The sequence below is a fragment of the Tenrec ecaudatus genome, chromosome 1, assembly GCF_050624435.1.
Source record: "Tenrec ecaudatus isolate mTenEca1 chromosome 1, mTenEca1.hap1, whole genome shotgun sequence".
Taxonomy (NCBI): Eukaryota; Metazoa; Chordata; class Mammalia; order Afrosoricida; family Tenrecidae; genus Tenrec; species Tenrec ecaudatus.
The window spans coordinates 11,947,005-11,967,559 of NC_134530.1; the positions used below are offsets into that span (position 1 = coordinate 11,947,005).

The window sequence follows — 20,555 nt, forward strand, 5'->3', positions numbered from 1 at the left end:
TCTTCTTGGTAAAATAGAAGGGCAGTGAATAAAAGGAAGAACCTTAATAAGATGGATGACACTGTGGCTACAACAATGGGGTCATACCTAACACTGATTTGTGAGGGTGGTGCAGAATGTGAAAGGGTTCAGTTCTATTATATATTCGGTCACTGAGTCAGAACTGGCTAGTCAGTACTTAACAGCTCAGGTTGACTCTTGCCCTTTGGATATGCATCACAAGTACCTGGACCCTGACACAAACTCTAATTCTTGTTTCTAGATAAGTGTGGTGTCAGCCCTAAGCCAATTAGAGCATTCCAGTACTTTCAAAGACAGTGACTGGATTGTGGTTGCAAATGAGCTAATCACTGTCATTATGATTCGATGATAATTATGCTGCAACTGTTCAGAAGTTCATTTTCTTTCTCCTCAAGAAAAGAGAGGCACCTAGAGCGTCAGGGGCTCAATAGGAAGAAAATCAGGTAGGATAATGAACAGCTAGGATATGGAGACAAACCCCATCCAAACATCTTTTTAACCCCAGCATCCAGTCATACCTGGAGTTATGCCCAAAGACTTTTCAGTAACCAAACCAGGAGATTCCTTGGAGAGTTTAGAAAAATCAAAGGAGTAGAAAAACAAGGCAGAGACAAGGAGATGATTTGCAATATAAATATATTTTTGTCTATAGATTATATACAGTGATACCTCAGTTGTTAAATTACTTCAAGCTCGAACTTTCCACTGCTCAAACAGATTGGTGTTCATAACGTTGCTCTATAGTCCAACTGGAAATCAACTTGAAATCCATGTGATAACTCATGCATCATACTTCACATCAGACACAAAGGGGTGACACTTTAGTCCAAGAGCCACTTTCCCTGAGACAAGCTTGTGTTGTGTTAAAACATTTGCCAGTGTTTGGGGCTTTTGTTTTGTTGGGTTTTTCTTCATTTTTTGCATTGTATTTGCATAAAATATCATAACAATGACTCCAAAAAAAGTTAGTGATACTAGCAACAAACCTAAGAGGAAAAGTGTGAGAATGACAATAGTTAAAGAAAAATCATTGTGAAATTTGAACCAAGTCACCGCTTTTCTAATTTGGTGCCGGAATAAAACATCTCAAAGTCGACATTATCAACATTTTTATGGGGGGAAAAGGCGCCTGATGTAGTAAAAGGTGTGAAATTGATAACCACAAAACAAAGAGCCTCAGAAAGCACTGCCAGCAGTCATTATGGAAAGAGACTCTCCTTGCAAAATAGGACATTTCTCCTCCTGCAATTTCCCTCCAGCTCCTAGTATTGCCAGGAAGCCTATGAGTCAAAGTATCTGTGAATGTTTTTTAATTTTATATACTGTGTTTAGATATTTAATGTATTATTCTGTTTAGGTGCTTCATAGGGGCATGTCTACAATCTAGGGCTGTTAGCTTTGTGCTAAAGTCTTGGAAAAATTGATTTATAAGTGTAATTGTTGGTCCTCAAAACCAATTATTTGGCATTCCATTATCTTATGGGTAAAATATGTTCAGTTCTCAACTCTTAGGTGCTTCAACACGAATCTGGAATAAATTAAGACAACCAAAGTGTCACTGGACAATGTTACATTACTCTATCTACATGCTGAGGAAATCGAAGAAACTAGGCTAAAAGAAGAATCTGACATCAGGATTGGAGGAAGACTCATTAACAACCTGTGATATGCAAGCGGAACAACCCTGAGCTTGGAAGAACATACCAATGGAGATCAAAGACTAAAACCTTCCATATGGATTGCACATCAACATCAAGACAGCAAACATCTCTACAATTGGGGGAATATACAACATCATGATGAACAAAAAAGCCCAAGAAAGAAGCAATCAGAAAACAAACAACATACTTGTTAGGCATATCTGCTGCAAAAGATCCGTTTAAAGTGTTAAAGATTACAGATGTAGATGTCACTTTGAGGACTAAAGAACACTTGAGTCAAAGTGCACTTGACTCAAGTCACTGGTATTTTCTATCACCTTATATGCATAAAAAAGCTAAACAATTAAAGCAATGAAGTCCCAGGGAACACCAAAATTAGACTAGGGCCAGGGTGTAGCACCCCATCAGACACAACCAGAAAACACTCCTACGGATCAACAAATGGACCTTAAACTATTTATAGATCTTAAACTTTTTTTGTCCTTGGCTTTTTGTTGTTTTGTTTTCTCTTGTTGCTTTGTTTTGCTGTCTTATTTTGTGTATATTATTGTCTCTGCATGTCTAGTTAGATAAGACAGGCACAATAAATACTCTGGAGGAGAAAACAACGGGACCCGCGGCTCCCAGAGGACATGGGAAAAGGGAAGGCCAGAGAAAGGAAGTTGGTGTTAACAAACCCAGAGACAAGAGAACAACAAATGATCTAAAATTGGCAGCAGGGAGGGTGTAGGAGGCCTGGTAGAGTTGATCAAGGGCAATGTAACTGAGAGGAATTACTGAAATCCATATGAAGGCTAAACATTATAATGGGATAAGAGGCAAGTAAAAGGAAATAGAGGAAAGAACTAGGAGGCAAAGGGCATTTATAGAAGTCTAAATACAGGTATGTACATACATAACTATATTTACCGTATATACTCGTGTATAAACCAAGTTTTTCAGCACATTTTTATACAGTTTTTCTGGTAAAATTGGTGCTTCCACTGGTATTTGGGGTATATTTATAGGTTTAGTATTAAGGCAGCAGATTGACATTGGGCCTCTACTCAAGAACTCCCTCAAGGCAAGAACACTTAGCTCTATTAAACTGGCATTCCATGATGCTCACCTTCCCAACATGTTCACTGAAGTAAAAGTAGGTACATAACCACAGGGGTTGTGGCCCACAAGTTCAGAACGACTGCTCTAGTCCTTTAATGCTTCCTCCCTACAACTATCATGACTCCCATTCTACCTTGAAAATCTGCCTAGACAAGAGCATGTACATGGGTACAGACAAGAGCTGGAAACACAGGGAATCCAGGACAGAAAACCCCTCATTACAAATATTGAGAGCAATCATACCAGGAGGGGCAGGGTAGGTTGGGGGAAAGAAGGGAGAATCAATCACAATGATCTCATATAACCCCCTCCCAGGGGCATGGGAAACAGAAAAGTGAGTGAAGGGGCACATCAGCCATTGTAAGACATGAAAAAAACTCATCAATAAATTATTAAGGGTGCATGAGGGAGAGAGGGGGGGGGGGAAGAGGAGCTAATACCAAGGGCTCAAGTGGAAAGAAAATATTTTGAAAATGATGATGGCGACAAATGTACAAGTGTGCTTGACACAATGTATGTACTGTGATAAGAGCTGTATGAGCCCCCAATAAAATGATTGTTTTTAAAAAGAAAGCTAAACAATTAAAAAGAATTGGTACCCTTGAGTTACAGTGCTGGCAAGAATATTAAATGTACCATGAATTGCCAGAAGAACAAAAAAGTCTGTATTGAGAGGTACAGTCAGAATGGTCCCTAGAAAAAAGAATAGTGACACTTAAGTTTCATGTACTTTGGGCATTTCATCTGGTGGGACTTGCCCCTTGAGAAGGGTATCATGCTTGGTAAAGTAGCGATCAGTGAAAAAGTTAAAGACCCTCAACAAGGCACAATGAGACATCAAGGACTCTAACATCAGAATGAGTAGGGATGACAGTACTTCATTCTATTGTACATAGGGTTGCTACAAGTTGAAAATAACTCAACAGTACCTAACAACAAATACATGATTTTATATATATATATATATATATATATATGCATAAGTAATAATATACATACATAATCCACTGGCATTGAGTCAATTCTGAAAAACAATGTGTCTTTATATAGATACTTATGTACATAAAATAAATGATAAAAAACAGAAAGGCCTTCAAATCAATAAAACCCAAAAAATGACAAAAGGCTTGACAGTTGCACTCAAAATACATCCAAATAGACAATAAGCATATGAAAAGAGTACCCACCATCTTTACATATCAGGTAAAAATGGAACTGAAGAATAAAATTTGTCAACTTACTTTCTGAAATCCCCTTGGATGAGTCAAAATTGTGGTTGCCTTTGTGGGACAATTATTGAGAACAGGCATGGATGAATTTTCTAGAGTCCTAGAAATATGCTGTTTATTAAAGAACACATGCAAAATTTCATCAAACTAGTCATTTAAGTTTAGCACACTCGTAGTCTGTACACATACCTTTAAAAAAAGGTAACTGAAACCCAAAAGCTTCAATAGATGAGTGACAACTGAAGTCTTTCTTTATTTTTGCATGGCTTTTCTATATGGCATATATTGCATTAAGAGTTGAAAAAAATTCATATAGATATTCCTATATTCCCTACCATCATAAGTTTTCTTTAGTGTGAGTTTTCACATGTCTTCGAAAGTAGGCTGGACAAACAAAGGCTTTTCCACATTCCTTGCATTTATACGGTTTCTCTCCAGTGTGGCTTCTCACATGTCTTCGAAAGGATGAAGGACAACTGAAAGCTTTTCCACATTCGAGACAATCAAACGGTTTCTCTCCAGTGTGCATTCTTGTATGTACAATAAGGTATGAAGAATGACGAAATGCTTTCCCACATTCCGTACATTCATAAGGTTTCTCCCCAGTGTGTGTTCGCATATGAATCCTAAGAGCTGAGGGGTAAATAAAGCCCTTCCCACATTTCTTACATTGGTAAGGTTTCTCTCCAGTATGAGTTCTTACATGTACCGTGAGATGAGAAGAGCTAATAAAGCCTTTCCCACATTCCTTACATTCATACGGCTTCTCTCCACTGTGGGTTCTTAAGTGTTCAGTGAGGGATGAAGAACGGCCAAATTTTTTCCCACATTCCTTACATTCATACTGTACTTTTCCAGTATGGTCTTTCATATGTGCTCTAAAGGATGAAGGGCAACTAAAGGCTTTCCCACATTCTTTACATTCATAGGGTTTCTCTCTACTTTGATTTTTCACATGTGTATTAAGAGAAGTAGGAAGATAGAAGGCTTTCCCACATTCCAGACATTCATAAGGTTTCTCTCCAGTGTGTTTTCTCATATGGATACTCAAGGACGAAGGACAATTGTAGGCTTTTCCACAGTCTTTACATTTATAAGGTTTTTCTCCAGTATGTGTTCTCACATGAACATTAAGTTTTGAGGACTCACTGAAGGCCTTCCCACACTCTTTACATTCGTAAGGCTTCTCTCCAGTATGGATTCTTATATGTATTATAAGGTGGGAAGAAGAACTAAAAGCTTTCCCACATTCCTTACATTCATATGGCTTATCTCCACTATGAATTCGTTTATGTTTTGAGAGGGAAGAAGAACAACTAAAAGCTTTCCCACATTCCTTACATTCATAAGGCTTTTCTCCACTATGAATTCTTTTATGTTCTGTGAGGGATGAGGAACAACTAAAAGTTTTCCCACATTCCTTACATTCACACTTTTTCTTTGCTGTATGACTCTTTATATGTGTCTTATAGGATGAAGAACAATTAAAGGTTTTGTGGCATTCCTCACATTCATAAGGCTTCTCATCAATGAGGGTTTTTACATGCTTTTTAAAAGAAGCAAGAAAATGGAAGGATTTTCTACATTCCTTACATTGATAGGGTTTGCTTCCAGTGTGAGATCTAAAGTGATTCTTAAAGGATGAATGATTGATGAAGGCCTCTCCACATACATGGCATTCGTAGGGCTTTACTCCAGTAGTTCTCTTGACCACATCAAGGTTTGGAATTTGGCTGCAGGATTTCTCACATTGATTTCCCTCATTATATTCAGGGATGTTCTTCGCCACACAACTTATGAAAATAAAAGGCACATAATTAATAATTTTTCACAATTTTCATGAAATACATAAATTGTGCTGCTTGTCAAGTCATATGATGAACATTCTCATACAGCCAATACCACAGCCAGTAATGCCACCAAGTTTCTGACTTAAGGAATTTTTATAATAGTTTGCAAGTAAATTAAGTGTCACACCTTCAATATTTCAATCACATTTGTGGAAATGCTACCTTGTGAAAATTCTTTGAGAAATCACTTTTTAAACCTAGATTTATATGCCCAAGTCTTTTAAATTGCATGACATTTTAAAATTCTCTCCCAAGGAGTGAGCCTTCATGGCATAGTGGTTACCCATTGGGCTGCTCACCACAAGGTCAGCAGCTCAAAATCACCAGCAGCAAGAGAAAGTTAGGGCTTTCTACTCCTGTAAACCTTCTTAGAAGGTCATGGGGCAGGTGTACCCTCTTCTATAAGGTCACTATAAGTTGGCATCAACTTGGTGGCAGTGAAAGAGAATATATTGTTTTCTTTTACATGAGTGCCACTCACCTTAAATGTCTCTCATGATTACTGTTCTGACTGTCAATACTATGGTACTCTTGATTTGCATGTAAATTGGATGACCAGGAATCACTTCTTTTGAACTGTACTATTTCCTGTTCATTGGATATTTTTTCTCTGAAAATATCTTGCTGAGCAACTGATTCATTGATTTTAAGTTGAACTTTAATGCCTGAAACAGAAAGATTTTTACGAGTTTGGTTGTTTCATGACTAGTAACAAATTACACAAAAGTAAAAATGGTAATCAACTAGCTAAGAATCCCATGAAGATTGGGACTGAAAAAAACAAAAACCGGACATAATTTGGAGAACAAAGTAAAAAAGAATTGGATACATGCATATGACCAAATACTAACTTTCAAAAACATAATATGGAAGGTTTTATCCAAAGCTGGAAAATGTGAGATGACTGACAAAGACAAAAGTAGCTAAAGTATCCATAAAAGATAAGTCTCCTTAGACAAAAGAAAAAACCGATTTTTTTTTTAATTTGCAGCAGGTTTAATTTACAAACCCCCAATCAGGGCACTTTCTTCCCCAAGTATTCCTACCTTCCTTGTGCTCTTCTATAAAAGGGCCCTGAATAAATCCCCACTCTACTATCTCCAGGTCCTTCTCTTCTTTCAATTGGGAGATCAGATGAGGTATATATAGTAAATAACCTGACAACAGAAAAAGGCATATTATGAGGAAAAACAATAACCACAAACATTTCCATGAGACAAGGCCAAAACTTTAGTCTTCAAGATGTAAGATAATAAACCTCAGTTTAAATGAAGTAAAATATTTGTCCAATTTATAAAGAGCACAGTGCGAAAAAATAAAAAGCAGCCTGTTAATATCAAAACTGACATGGTATTCACAACTATTTTTCAATATTATAAATTGATCAGACACTCACAGACAGAACACTATGTTTTCCATAAACAACCTCACAGAATATCTACCTCCAACAAGATGTCCCCAACGTGATGGTAAAATAAAGCAAAGGAACACATATTTTATCATTTTGTTTTAGGAATACGAAAGGCACCAATCATAGAATTTATAGTTTAATTGATACATGTATATTTTTATGGTGAAAAATCACTAGACTCTTTAAATTCTCTAAGGTCAGGGACCACGTCTGTCTTATTTATCAATGCAGTCCCATTCCTTAACTAAAATCGTGAAAAACTGTTGAATTTAAGATAAAATTGTTTTCTATACGACAAAATACAGGATTATTTATTGCTATTCTTACCTAATGAGGCCAGGTTCTGGAAGTTTTCCAGCATCACATCTCTGTAGAGTTTCCTCTGAGCAAGATTCAACAAAGCCCACTCCTCTTGAGTAAAGTCCACAACCACATCTTCGAAGACCACTGAGTCCTAAAATATTCCATATATTCTGGTTCAGCAAGGTACCAACTCCCCTAATGTGTGCAGGAGAATAGGTGTGGCTGACAGCACTGAAGAAATGAGAATCAATTCACAGGAAGTTCAGAAGGTTCTGTGCTCTCTCAACTTTTATTCTACGACTCAAGCATCAAATGATTTTCTTTTTCAAGTCACATATACAGAAGTCCTAATATCACAGTGGTTACCCATTGGTCAGCAGTTCAAACCACCAACTGCCCCATGGGAAAAAGACAGGGATTTCTACTCTTGTAAAGAGTTACAGTCTCAGAAACACACAAGGGCAGTCTTATAGGATTACTATGAACCAGCATTGGCTTGATGGCAGTGAGTTTGTTTTTTTAATTCACATATGCTCTGACTGAACAAATCTTATCTTTAGAGTAATAACAGTCTGATAGTGACCAATTCCAGTCTTATTTCTTTCTACTTTCATGGTCTAGAACACAGGTCGACAAATTGGCTTTAGAGCCATATGCTGTGTGTGGTGTGCACAGGTGACTCTGAAGTAAATAAACTTGAAATATTTTAAAGGATATTATTCAGATAATGGTGATTTCATTTGCTTGCAAAAATATGTTTACAGCTCTTGAATAATTTTTAAATTGTTGTGAGGCATAGGATTGGCTCTTCCATTTCAAAAGCTTGCCAACCCCTGGTCTAGAACAATACAGAATACGTGGCAGAAATGAGAAATGCCATATAACTTTCCAAATTGATACCATCTAATTCCCTGTTACAAACGAAATTTTCACCTTATGGTTCACAATTATAGATTGAACTGTGTCCCTCCAGATTCACTCCACACCCCAAAATATGGGTTGGAATCCTAATCCCTGCACTTCTGATAAGGCCTTGTTATGTTAACACCAGATAAGTGCAGGGTATGCCACAAACCTAATAACTTTCGAGAGAGAAAGAGCACAGAGAAACTAGGAAAAGAGGGCTGTCATTCAGAGATCACAAAGGAAAGAAGAAACACACTGAGGCTAGAAAAGACAAGAAATTTTTCCAGAGCTGATATCCTCAATCTGTACGTCTAACCTCCTTAATTCAGAGAAAACACAGCGTGGTTCTTCAAAACCACTCACTCGTGGTATTTCTGTTACCACAATACTAAGTTTAAATTACCATAGCAATCAGCACCTATGACACAGGGTCGAATCTAGACCCTGTAAATAAAATCGATAAATAACTGGGAACTTTTCCTTTCTTCCTCATCAAACCCGAGAGTTTGTTGCATGGGCTAAATCCACCCATAAGCCTGTTTCTGTAAGTTTTATTTTAACACAATAAAAGATTTGCTTACATATTGTCTGACTTTTACATTAAAATTACAGAATTGAATTATAACAGAAATAGTAAAGTCTTCAAAGACTGAAAAACTTAATTATCTTATACAGGCTCTACACAATTAGAAGGATGTACTAAATGACCTGGTAGAATGAAAAAACTTTTGGAGATTTTAAATTTTCACTTACCCGGGTCATGTTTTTTGTTAAGTCAGCAGCTATTCTTTCTTCCTCCATGCCCCCTTTATAAAGAAAGGCAAGACATTAAGAAGTTAACATTGGGTCACAAAAGCACAGAATTCAGGCCTCCCCACAATTACCATATTCACGAGTTTAAGATAGTGCACCACATCAACTATTATGGACCCTCCAAGCAAAACACACTCCAAAAAACTCATTGCCATCAACTTGATTTTGACTAGCAGCAACCCTATAGAGCAGGGCACAACTGGCCCTGTGTGTTTCCAAGACTGTAACTCTTTATGGGTGTAGAAAGCCTGGCCTTTTTCCCACTGAATAGTGGTGATTTCAAACCGCTGCCCTTGCAGTTAGCAGCCTGTATTAGTCTGGGTAGACTAGAGAAACAAATTCATAAACACGCATAAGTATATAAAGGAGAGATTTATATACACAAGAGGAATTGAACATTGTGAAAACGTCCCAAATCAGTCCAGTCGAAGGCTATAAGTCCGATAGTAGCCCATATGTCCGATACCAATCTATAAAGTCCTCTTCAGACTCACAAAACACATGCAATGAAGCCATATGCAGGACCATCACGAGCCAGTGGGGTACAGTCTTTGGATCCAGTGGCTTTGTAAGCATCTCAGTGCTGGCAGGGGTCTCTGTGGCTTCTCCTGCTTCAGAGGTCTGGTTGCATCCATGTGGCTTCTCTTCTGCAATGTCTCCCAGGGAGTAGCAGAGAGAGAGAAAGAGAGAGAAGTGTCTTTCGCCTCCAAGGAGGAAGTCCCAGACTTCCCAAAATTGTCAGGAGAAGCCCATGCTCACATAGAAGTCTCATTGGTTATCTCTAGATTGGTGGCCTAGACTCCATCCCTACACTCTTAATCCTAAAATTGACGCCAGATTAGGTGACTACCACACAGCCCAATGGGTAACTACTATGCCACCAAGACTGACTCTAAATACATAATGACTACAAAATAATCATACACATACATACAAAATCTAAAGCAATCGGGTCTTCAGGGGTAAAGTCATCTGGCCCTTGCTGATCATATACAAATTATGGTGAGACAAAACAACATGGTGAGTGGAAGCTCCCATCAAATTTGGAATAAATATGTATAAAATAAATAAGCATCAGTTAGACGTAGGGTTAGGGTAAGGGTTAGGGTTGGTGTTAGATTTAAGGTGAGGGTTAGGGTTTAGGTTTAGAAAAATAAAAATAAAATAAATAAGCATCAAATATAGTTACATATTGATGTAAATAGAGACACAACGATAGACCTAGAGGAGCCTATCAGGTACAGGTTATGTTGTTTATACATTAACTACTATTGTTAAACATTATTGTAACTCTAAGTTGTATAGTATGTCCCGCAGAAGCCACACAAGAAGGACTCAACACAGAGGCATGACTGAATGAACCAACCCCTGTACCCTTCAACTGAGGACTAGGATACTCTAATCGGAGAGAAAACAGAGAGGGGCCACCCTGGGAATGTGGAAGCGGCAGTCACTGAACATTGGGTGTAACCCCTGGCTGAGCATGTGTCCAATGGAAAGGGACTCAATTACCATATAATTAGTACCTTAATGTTCCCCTTGCATTGATATGACAGGTTTTGAACTGTTGGGCAGGAATCTACACTTGAAAGAATTGATACAGGAAGTTTTCTCCTGGCACCAATCCCATGCTCAGTATAAACAGAGCTCAAGATCCATGGGGCATTTGGACTGTGCTGGGCAACAACTCATGGGGTGCAGCTGGAGGCAGAACTGTACTCGTATACACTAATATAAACAGTGGCTTGAGTTCTGTGTCATTGGAAAAACTGTTGATGGTATCTATGCAATTGTTTTTCCGTTGTTTGCTGGCTTTTTGCTGTCATTGTTGTTGATCTTGGGGGAAGGGGGGCTGTTTGGCCATAATTATGACCACCAAAGTAAACCAGAGTCCAATATAATCCATGGACAAGCAGATGGATTCTGGGCTCCGACTTAACCTTGCCCCAATCCAAGAACAGTTAATTCTGATAACATGGTCCTGCTGATACTCATGAAAGGATCACTGAAATAAGGGTGATATACCACAAAGTGTGAAGAAAGCAGATGGTGCCCAGTTATCAAATGGAATAGTGTCTGAGTTCTCAAAGGCTTATATTCAAATAAGCAGCCATCTAAGTGAAGTGTCAACTAAGTCCATATGGACAAAGCACACCAGCCTATGTCATCCAAAGATGAAAATAACAAAATCCAAATATGACAAAAGGAAAACTATCAGAGCTTAAATTGTGAACACATGATTTGTAAAAGGCTGTGGGCGACAATGAGAGCCCAAAATCCATCTACAGAGTATCCAGTTTGATTAAGCCTCTGGCAGATCCCTTCTAACCACAGGCAAGAAACTCAAACAGCTTTATCATCAGACAGGGATTACTGTAAACTTGATTACAGTAGATCTAATATGGAAAACTTTGACACTTGGCCACCTCCATCTTGATCCAACCTGAAATTGATCTAACCTCAACTATTTCTTGCTTGTTCCATGACAAAAAATTTCTTCCCTGGCTTTTTAAATATTGATGGTAGTCTTTCCTTTCATACTCTTTATATTTTAATTTTTATATTATATTATTTTTAGTCTTGCCATTAAAAAATTGTCATGACAAAACATTTATAAGATAAAAAGTTAGCAAAAGGCTCATTACAAAATCGCACCCAAACAAAAGGAGAAAATTTAGAATAAAAAATACTCAAAAAACAAACAGCTAAATTCTAGCCAACAGACCTCAGCAACATATATTTTTTTAATCATCACCATGATCAAGAAGGATTCATACCAGGATTAAAAAGTTAGTTCAACATTAGAAAAGTAATCACTATAATCTACCATACAAATACAAAAAAGATCCATATAATCATATCAATTAATGCAAAAGATATTTAAGAAAAATTTAACACCCTTCCCTTTACTGATAAAAAATTATCAGCAAATTAGGAATAGAAGGGAAATACGTATTTTCAAAACCAACAGCCAATACTACACTCAACAGAGAAAGGCTGAGAGCCTTCCTTCTGAGAATAGAAATGAAAGGATGTCCATTGTCACCATTCTTATTCAACATTGTATTTGAAGTCCCAGCCAGAGCAATAACACAAAAAGAGTAAATAATAGAGAGCCAAATCAGAAAGAAGCAAAACTATATTTACAGATGACATAGTCCTATGCATAGACGAGCCTAAAAATTCTAAAATAAAAATTTGAAACAAATAGCAGCATTTTACATAGTTGTAGGGTATACACCTCAAAGAACCAAGAATGAATGGGTTCCTTTATACTAAAAAAACTACATGAAAAAGAATTTTTTTTAAATTCCATTTACAGTAGCTCTCAAATTGATAAAATATCTAAGCATTAACCTAACCAGGAACATAAAAGGCTTATACAATGAAAATTATAAAACACGAGCCAAGGGCTCAAGTATTAAGAAAATGTGTTGGAAATGATGACATGTACAAATGTGCTTGACACAATGGATGTGGATTGTGATAAGAGCTGTATAAGCCCCCAATAAGATTTTTTTAAGAGACAAAGAAAATTATAAAACACTACTATCATTGCTGATATCAAATGATTTGGGCTGAAAGCAGAGAAGACTAGAGTAAGATGATTGTGTCTTACTAACTATGCAAAGACATTCAACCGTGTGGATCATAACCAACTAGGGACAGTCTTGAGAAAAATGGGAATTCCAGAGCACTTCAATGTGTTCATGAAGAACCTGTACAAAGATCAGGAGGCAATGGTTCAAGACGAATAAGAAAATACTGTAGGGTTCAAAATCACAAAAAGCAGATGGCACAACCTTGCTTGCTGAAAGTGAAGATGGCTTGAAACACTTGCTGATGAAGATCAAGGATTGCAGGCTTCAGTATGGATTACAACTCACAGTAAAGAAAAACAAAATCTTCACAGCTGGACTAGTAGGGATTAAAAGGAGAAAAGACTGAAGTTGCTTCATCTTGCTTGGATCCACAATCAATGCTCAGGGAAGCAAAAGTCAAAAGAGATCAAATGATGCATGGCATTGGGTAAAGAAAGGATGTTACTTTGAGGACTACAATATGCCTGATTCAAGTCATGGCATTTTCAATCACCTCGTATGTATGTAAAAGTTGGAGACTGAATACACAAGATCAAAGAAGAATCTATGCATTTGACTTATGGTGCTGGAAATGGGGGTTCAAAGTGTCATGGACTGCAAAAAAAGCGCCCAACAAAATCTATCTTGGAAGAAGTACGAACAGAATGTTCCTTAGATGCATGAATGGCAAGATTTCATCTCATGTACTTTGGTTTGGACATGTTAATCAGGAGAGACCAGTCCTTGGAAAAGGAATCATGCTTGGTAGATGGGCAGCAAAAAGAAGAAGGCCCACAAGAGAGAATGTCACAGTGGCAGCAATAATGGGCTCAAACACAACAGCAATTGTGAAGAAGCTACAGGACCAGGCAGTGTTTCATTCTGTTGTTCATAGGGCTGCTGTGGGCGGGAACTGCTTGACAATAACTAACAACAATAACTAAAGATTAAATAAAATAAAGCCTACTACCATTGAATTCATTTCAACTCACAGTAATCCTATATAGTTTCCTTGGCTTCAGAAATGTTTACAGGAACAGACAAGTCTCATCTTTCTGGAGCAGAGCAGCTGGTAGGTTTGAAGCCCTGACCTTCAAGTTATTAGAACTCTTTCTAACAGCATCGCCAGGGCTCCTTACAAGACACTAAGACACCTACAAAAGTGGAAAAACGTTTATACTCATGGATCGGAAGGCTTAATACAGTTAAAATTCAACCTGAAGAGATCTACAGCTACAAGAAAACGCAATATAATTATTTACTGAAATGGAAAAATTGACTAACTTCATAAAAAAGTAAAACCCCAAATAGCCAAAGCATTGGAGAAAATAATCAAAGCAGGAAGGAGACCTCATACTCCCCAATATCAAAATGTACTATACAACCATTGTAATGAAAATAACCTAGTACTGGTTCAACAGACACACACACAAAAACATAAACAAACAAAAAACCACCGCCACCAACTCAATTCCAATTCACAGTGACACTGTAGCAAAGAGAAACAGTGCACTTGGGGTTTCCAAGACCTTCAACTTTTATTAGCACAAATAGCCTCACTGTTTTCCTCCAGAGCAACTTGTGGGTTCCAACCACAGTTCTTACGGTTAGCAGCTCAATGTACCGCCTACTAAGCTACAAACAAACCAATGGGGTACAAGCAAGAAGTCAAAATTAAACCCAGTCATCTAGAGACAACTGATCTTCAACAAGGGATTAATGTCCATTTCACTGGAGCCAAAACAATCTAATAACAACACGGTATATTCCTACAGAAAAATGAAACAAGACCCATACCTCACATCATAAACAAAAACTATTAAAAATGAATCAAAGACCTAAATGTTAAAGTGATTAAATTTTACTATGAGATTAAATTTTATGTAAAAACATTACAACAAATGTACAAAAAGAAAATGACAAAGTAGATAAATAAAATTTATAAAAACTTAAAACTTAGGCACAAGCCATTTAAGGTGCAGCCGCTGCTTACTCCCCATCTGGAGGAAAGGTCAATGATAAAAGTGGAAAGACACATGGACACAGTTCAGTGGACTAATGGCTCATCAGTTTCAACAATCCCAAGACCAGAACGAGATGGTGCTCAGCTACCACTACCAGTTGTTACAGAAAGGACTAAAGGGCTCCACATAGAGTAGGAGAAAAACACAGAGCAAAACTCAAAATTATCAGAGAGACCTGAACTACTGGTCAGATGCAGACTGGTGGAATCCCCAACATCATTACGGCCCATGGTCAAGAACTGAACTCACCCTTGTGGTGGAATAATTAACTAAGATCAACAGGGCAGCATTTACCCAAAAACAGTACAGGGTGTTAGGGGGAAAAGGAGAAATGGAAACAGGAAACACAGAAAAGAAGTAGAATAAGTGACAGGGTAAGCGAGATGAATGCAGTGGATGAGCGGAAACAAAATGAGTATTAATTTTTTAATGTAAAATTGATCATCTGCTCTATAAACTTTTGCCAAGTTAACAATAAAATGTTTTGAATTTTTTAACAATGCTCATCAAAAGATTCAGTATAAACAGACAAACCTACAGACTGTGAGAAAAATCTTCAGAAGCAACTCACCCAATGCGGATTTAATCTTTAAAAATCTACAGAAAACTGTAAAACGTTAACATCTGGGGTCTTAAAAAACTTGCAAGCAGTTATCTAAGTCACCACTATAGATAAGTCTCTACTGGCTAGAAGCAAGACAGTAAGAAGACAACCAAAAGCTCAAAGAAACATGTTTACACAAACTATAACCTCCTCTCCCAAGACCAGAATAACTAGATGGTGCCTGGCTACCACCACTGACCATTCTGACTGGAGTTGTAATAGATGATCCTGGATTAAAATGGAGAAAAACATGGAGAACTCAAATTCTCCATATTTCAGATTAAAACAACAAACCATAGAGGGCAGAAACTCACTGAGACTGTCATCCTGAATCACTTGTTACACCTAGAACTGAAACAATCTCAACCCCATATTTTAACAGACACCAAATTAACAGATAAACTAAAAGTGATCACTTGTAAGATTAGTGTTTGTTCTACTTAGAAATTCTCAGTATGAGACCGAACTCAGAAAGTACTCAAAACTAAAGATGAGAATGTAAGGGATCAGGGAACCTAGTGTAAGTATAGTAACTAATATCACTGAACAATGTGTGGAAATTGTCAAATAAGAACCTAGCTTGCTGTGTAAACTTTCACCGAAAATTCAGTAACTATTCATTTTAAAAAAAATAAAGAGGCCATGAGTCACAATTTGTAAGTTTACTGAAGTCTAAACAAGTTCAGGCACGAATGTGCCCACAACAATAAAACACAAGTTATTAGGCAGCACCTTCAAATATGAGACTATTCACCCTGATGTTGTAGTGGTTACGAGGAGGGCTGCTAACCCCAACCGTCAGCCGCTCCTTGGAAGAAGGCCGCGGCTTTCTACTCCAGTAAAGAGTTACAGTCTTAGAAACTCCCGGGGGCAGTGCCACCCTGTCCTACAGAGCTCTATAAGTTGGCATCGACTCGACGGTGGTGGATTTGGTTTTGTGTCAAATCCAAGAAAGCAGTGTCTGATGCACCAAATTTCTAGGGACTCCATTCTAAGGATTCTGCACCCCTTGGCAAGTAGGCATTGCTGGCCAAGGCCAGCACTTACTCACTGGAAACTTGAGGTGTTATTAAGGTACCAAAAAGATGGCCTCTGAGAAAAAGCATTGTCACTGAATTTCACATGCAAGAGGCAGAGAAGAGATAGCCATACTGATTCTTAAGTTAAAATCTGCCTGTGAAGGAAGGACAGCAGAAGCAGAACAAAAATACTTAAGTCGACTTGAGAAGTTGCCATCTTCTATCATCTGGTTCTGTGAGCATTGTAAGGCTGATTCACAAATTTCAAACAACTCAATAGTTTCTTCCACTGCACTAGATCAAGCAGTGTATTTTAAGTCAATGAAACTGGTAATACTTTTCCTATATTAACAGACCATATTACTTCTTTAAATGCTGCAAAGAGATACTTTAACTTGTTATAGAAACTCTAAAAATCAAATATTATGATCAGTTCATAGATGAGAACCTTAGAAGTCAATTAACCACATATTCAACATTACCCAATTATGAAGGCAGATCTATTTTATCTTCAAACCCTAAATTCCTACCTACTATATTTCTGAACAGATGCTGCACAATTTAGCTATTTTTTTTTTTTACATTTTATTAGGGGCTCATACAACTCTTATCACAATCCATACATATACATATACATACATCAATTGTATAAAGCACATCCGTACATTCTTTGCCCTAATCATTTTCTTTCTTTTTTTTTTTAATCTTTTTATTGGGGCTCATAAGGCTCTTATCACAATCTGTGCATACATCAAATGAGCAAAGCACCCTTATACATTCGTTGCACTCGTCACTCTCATAATTCACCTTCCACTTGGGTTCCTGGAATCAGCTCGGTTTCCCTTTTTTTTCCCCCATCCCCCTCCCTCCCCGATCCCCCCCCCTGCAATTTAGCTATTATTAAGGCCCTAGACATTAAGTTTGTCTTAAGGGCCAGGTTATTACTAAGACTTATTTAGAAGCCCGTTGGGCACTATGGAGCACAAACAAATGAAGAATTTACTGTGTTAAATGCCATGTCTTTGCACACTCCACCTTTAAGGCCTTATCTCCTACTCCCTTGCTTTGACAAATTCTTTCAGGCAATATTTAACCGCACCTTCCTACATATAAACACAAGGGATATAGCACTGAACAAATTACTGACTATGGCCCTTCTAGACATAATCCTTTTTGTGATGTATTGTATGTAAATTCTGGCCTCTATGCCTATCATTATAATCCAAATTTAGAGGTAGTTATCTGTTACAGGATTAAAGTGGGAGGTATTCCAAGTCATCACCTTAGTAGACGGCTGACTAAACTCACCACCTTTTGCTTCCTTGGGGGTATGGTCTGCTTAAATTTAAAAAAAAAAATTTTTTAAACACTCCATATAAATCCCAGGACCATCAAAAGAGTCAGCAGTGAAGCGTGTCTGAGATCTCTGTCTGAGGTAGCAGAACTGAAGATCTGAGGCACCAGAGGCTGCAGGAGAGAGCAAAGGAGGCAGACTGTGCCCAGGGGGAAAGAGACCATGACACAAAAGGGAAGAGCAGCACCAAGACAATGAACTGTGAAACAGAGCTGAGGGCTGGCTTCCGGAACCAGACTTGTCATAACCTATTAACTTCCTCAACAAGCCCCTTAATAGAGGAGTATTGTCAATGAGTTCTGGGCGGCCACTGGATGGGATCACAGGAACCCAACAGAAAAGTAGAGTCAGGGTGGAGCTGTCTGACCTTTGCCTTATGGCAATCCCATAGAATTGGATTCTTTCTCCCTGGTGTAGCCAGAGGTCAGACACGGTCTCCTTGCGATTTACTTACACATGGATGCTACAATAGGAGTAAGTAAAATTATGTATCAGGTGGTATTATGTGTAGCACATAAAAATGCAACACATTAGAAAGGGCACACTTACCTTTACAGAATCTAGGGAAGCTGGGTAGCAGGCAAAAGCATAAAGCACTGCTTCAGCCAATACTGGAAATCAATACGCGGCTGGGTAATTGTATATAAGGCTAGGTCATAAAGTATTGCTACAAAATGACAGTCTCTGATTTTTAAAGATCTCAAAATGTGAAGCGAAGTGTTGTTTGAGAGCCTCCATCTAGTGTAAACAGTGATAACAGGGGTTGTTTCCATGTTTCGAACCCTGCCCCTCAAGAATTCTGCACTCTTGGATTTACTCCAAGTCAAAATGACAGTTTCGACATCCTGGAAAGGGCTCAAATCATGTCCCCCTCCAATGTTCTTTGAGTTAAGGGAATAAAAAGAAGGGCAAGTCCAAGCCTCTATATCTACCTATATGGGGATTTACATATAAGCCACATATATGGTTTCTGGGGTTATAAATCTTTACAAGAGCAAAGAGCTTCATTTTTCTCCCCAGCAGGCTGGTGGGAAATGCAAAACAAAATATACTACTCACATATATAAAAATGCCAGTACACTAGGAAAATAAGTAGATGAATATTCTGAATGGTTTGTTTCATCCTAGCAATACACGATGTTAACTTTTTAATCAATTAATATTACTGACAGGTTGGTTTTTTTTAAGATATCTCCTTTAGGTGAAAAACAGGGACTCATCTATTCCAGTATCTGCTGGTGATAATACTCCCACTCCCTAGGGCTACAAGGGAACAGGCTGGACTAGGAACAGAAACTTGTGTAACCTACAAGACACAGAACAAAAACACCGGATTTCACCTTAAGGCAAGTCCTTGGGGGATCAAGAACAAGGCAAGAAAGCAAGGTCCAGTCCAATGTGGGTGTGTTTGTTTGCTCCGATTCAAAATAAATTAAAGGAATGCAAATGTGGTCGTTGAAAGGTTACTACTGGCAGGTGACCGGTTTTCGGTGTGAAGTTCAAAGAATCTGTATGAGTGAAATAGTCAAGGGCACTGGATGGGAAGCCAAAACCACACATGCCATCCCGACTCCCAGCGAGCCTGGTCCAAGGGGGTGGGTTAAAAATAAACAAATACATAGAGAGAAAGCAGCTCACACTGATGCACCTGAATACAAGGAATGCATCGACCTGATGGCCTACAGGCAGGGCAAAATGCACGTATTACCTATTTCCTCCTGCATCATCAAGGGGGGGAGGGGCCAAACTGTGGCGGACTCCCCCACCCCCACCCCGGCGTCCCACCGAACACCGTGAGGAGAGGATGCGGCCCCACTCCCGAGTGGGCAGAGGCGCTTCCCGCGTCTGGGAAGAGAGAAAAGGCTGCTTTTGGAGACCCGCCCCGTAAGGGCTCCGTCCGCCCCCTCTCCCTGCACCTCCACCGCCCGGACGGCAGGACCCGCCCCAGAGGACCCGCTCCGGTGAGTCGGCCCCAGCGGAGGCAGGTCTCGGCTCGGGCGCTGCCGCGGCCGCAGGGCTGTACGCGGGCCCCGGGCGACCGTCCCCAAGACGACCAACGACCCCCAGGCCGACCAACGACCCCAAAGCCGAGCGCTCCGCGCGCCTGCCGCGAAGCGGACTTAAACAGGGTCAGGCAGAGCTGCCGACTAGGGAGGAAATTTACCTCAGCCGCGGGAGGGAGCAGGGGCAAGATGGCCGCCGACTTCGCGCAGGCTCAGACGCCTACTTCCGCTTCCGGGATCCGGGCTGGGCCGCCAGGGGGCGGGCCGCCAGGGGCGGGGCGGGGCGGGGCCACGTGGTGGCCCCTTCTACCGCACGTCCAAAAAACCTGCTAGACGTGGTTCATCCTGGGCTAAGGCACTCTGGAGGAGGAAGAGTCAGAACCCTGAACAGGGTGGTCAAGGGATTTGATTTGCTAGACTTGTGGAGTGGGACCTGGCCATAGGGAGAGGATACAGCAATTTTTTTTAAATGTAAATCACAGACTATTTGCTGTCAAGTGACCTGGCTATCCCTTGTGTTTCAGATAATAAACTAGGGATAACCATGAGACTAATGGTAGTTCTCGAACACTTCCTTGTGCGCATTTGGAACTTGTACGTGGATCAAGAAGCAGTTGTACAAACAGAGCGAGGGAATGCTGCATGGTTTAACACCAGGAAAGGTGCCTCAAGGTT

At 39.2% G+C, this 20,555-nt stretch overlaps 1 protein-coding gene across 6 annotated transcripts; it reads right to left on the bottom strand.

The window, feature by feature from the left end:
* LOC142444998 (uncharacterized) lies at positions 1 to 20,097 on the bottom strand. Of its 6 annotated transcripts, none has more exons than XM_075546477.1 (6): positions 20,042 to 20,097; positions 9,236 to 9,288; positions 7,601 to 7,727; positions 6,909 to 7,019; positions 6,344 to 6,527; positions 1 to 5,805 (listed from the first exon to the last, which is right to left on the bottom strand). In XM_075546477.1, the coding sequence occupies exons 2-6, from the start codon at positions 9,281 to 9,283 to the stop codon at positions 4,350 to 4,352; spliced, it is 1,926 nt and encodes a 641-aa protein (XP_075402592.1). In that variant the 5' UTR covers positions 9,284 to 9,288; positions 20,042 to 20,097; the 3' UTR covers positions 1 to 4,349. The 6 variants fall into 6 exon arrangements, with proteins under 6 accessions (XP_075402592.1, XP_075402608.1, XP_075402583.1 ...); XM_075546493.1 differs by having other exon boundaries at positions 7,601 to 7,807; positions 20,042 to 20,094; XM_075546468.1 differs by lacking the exon at positions 20,042 to 20,097 and adding an exon at positions 19,586 to 19,735.
* Positions 20,098 to 20,555: the final 458 nt, after the last annotated feature.

Coding starts and splice junctions, on each gene's coding strand:
- LOC142444998 (XM_075546461.1), bottom strand. CDS start 9,871: ATGCTTACAAAGCCACTGGATCCAAAGACTGTACCCCACTGGCTCGTG. Junction 7,020..7,600: donor CCAGAACCTGGCCTCATTAG/GTAAGAATAGCA, acceptor TTCTGTTGTCAG/GTTATTTACTATATATACCT. Junction 6,528..6,908: donor TATAGAAGAGCACAAGGAAG/GTAGGAATACTT, acceptor TTTCTGTTTCAG/GCATTAAAGTTCAACTTAAA.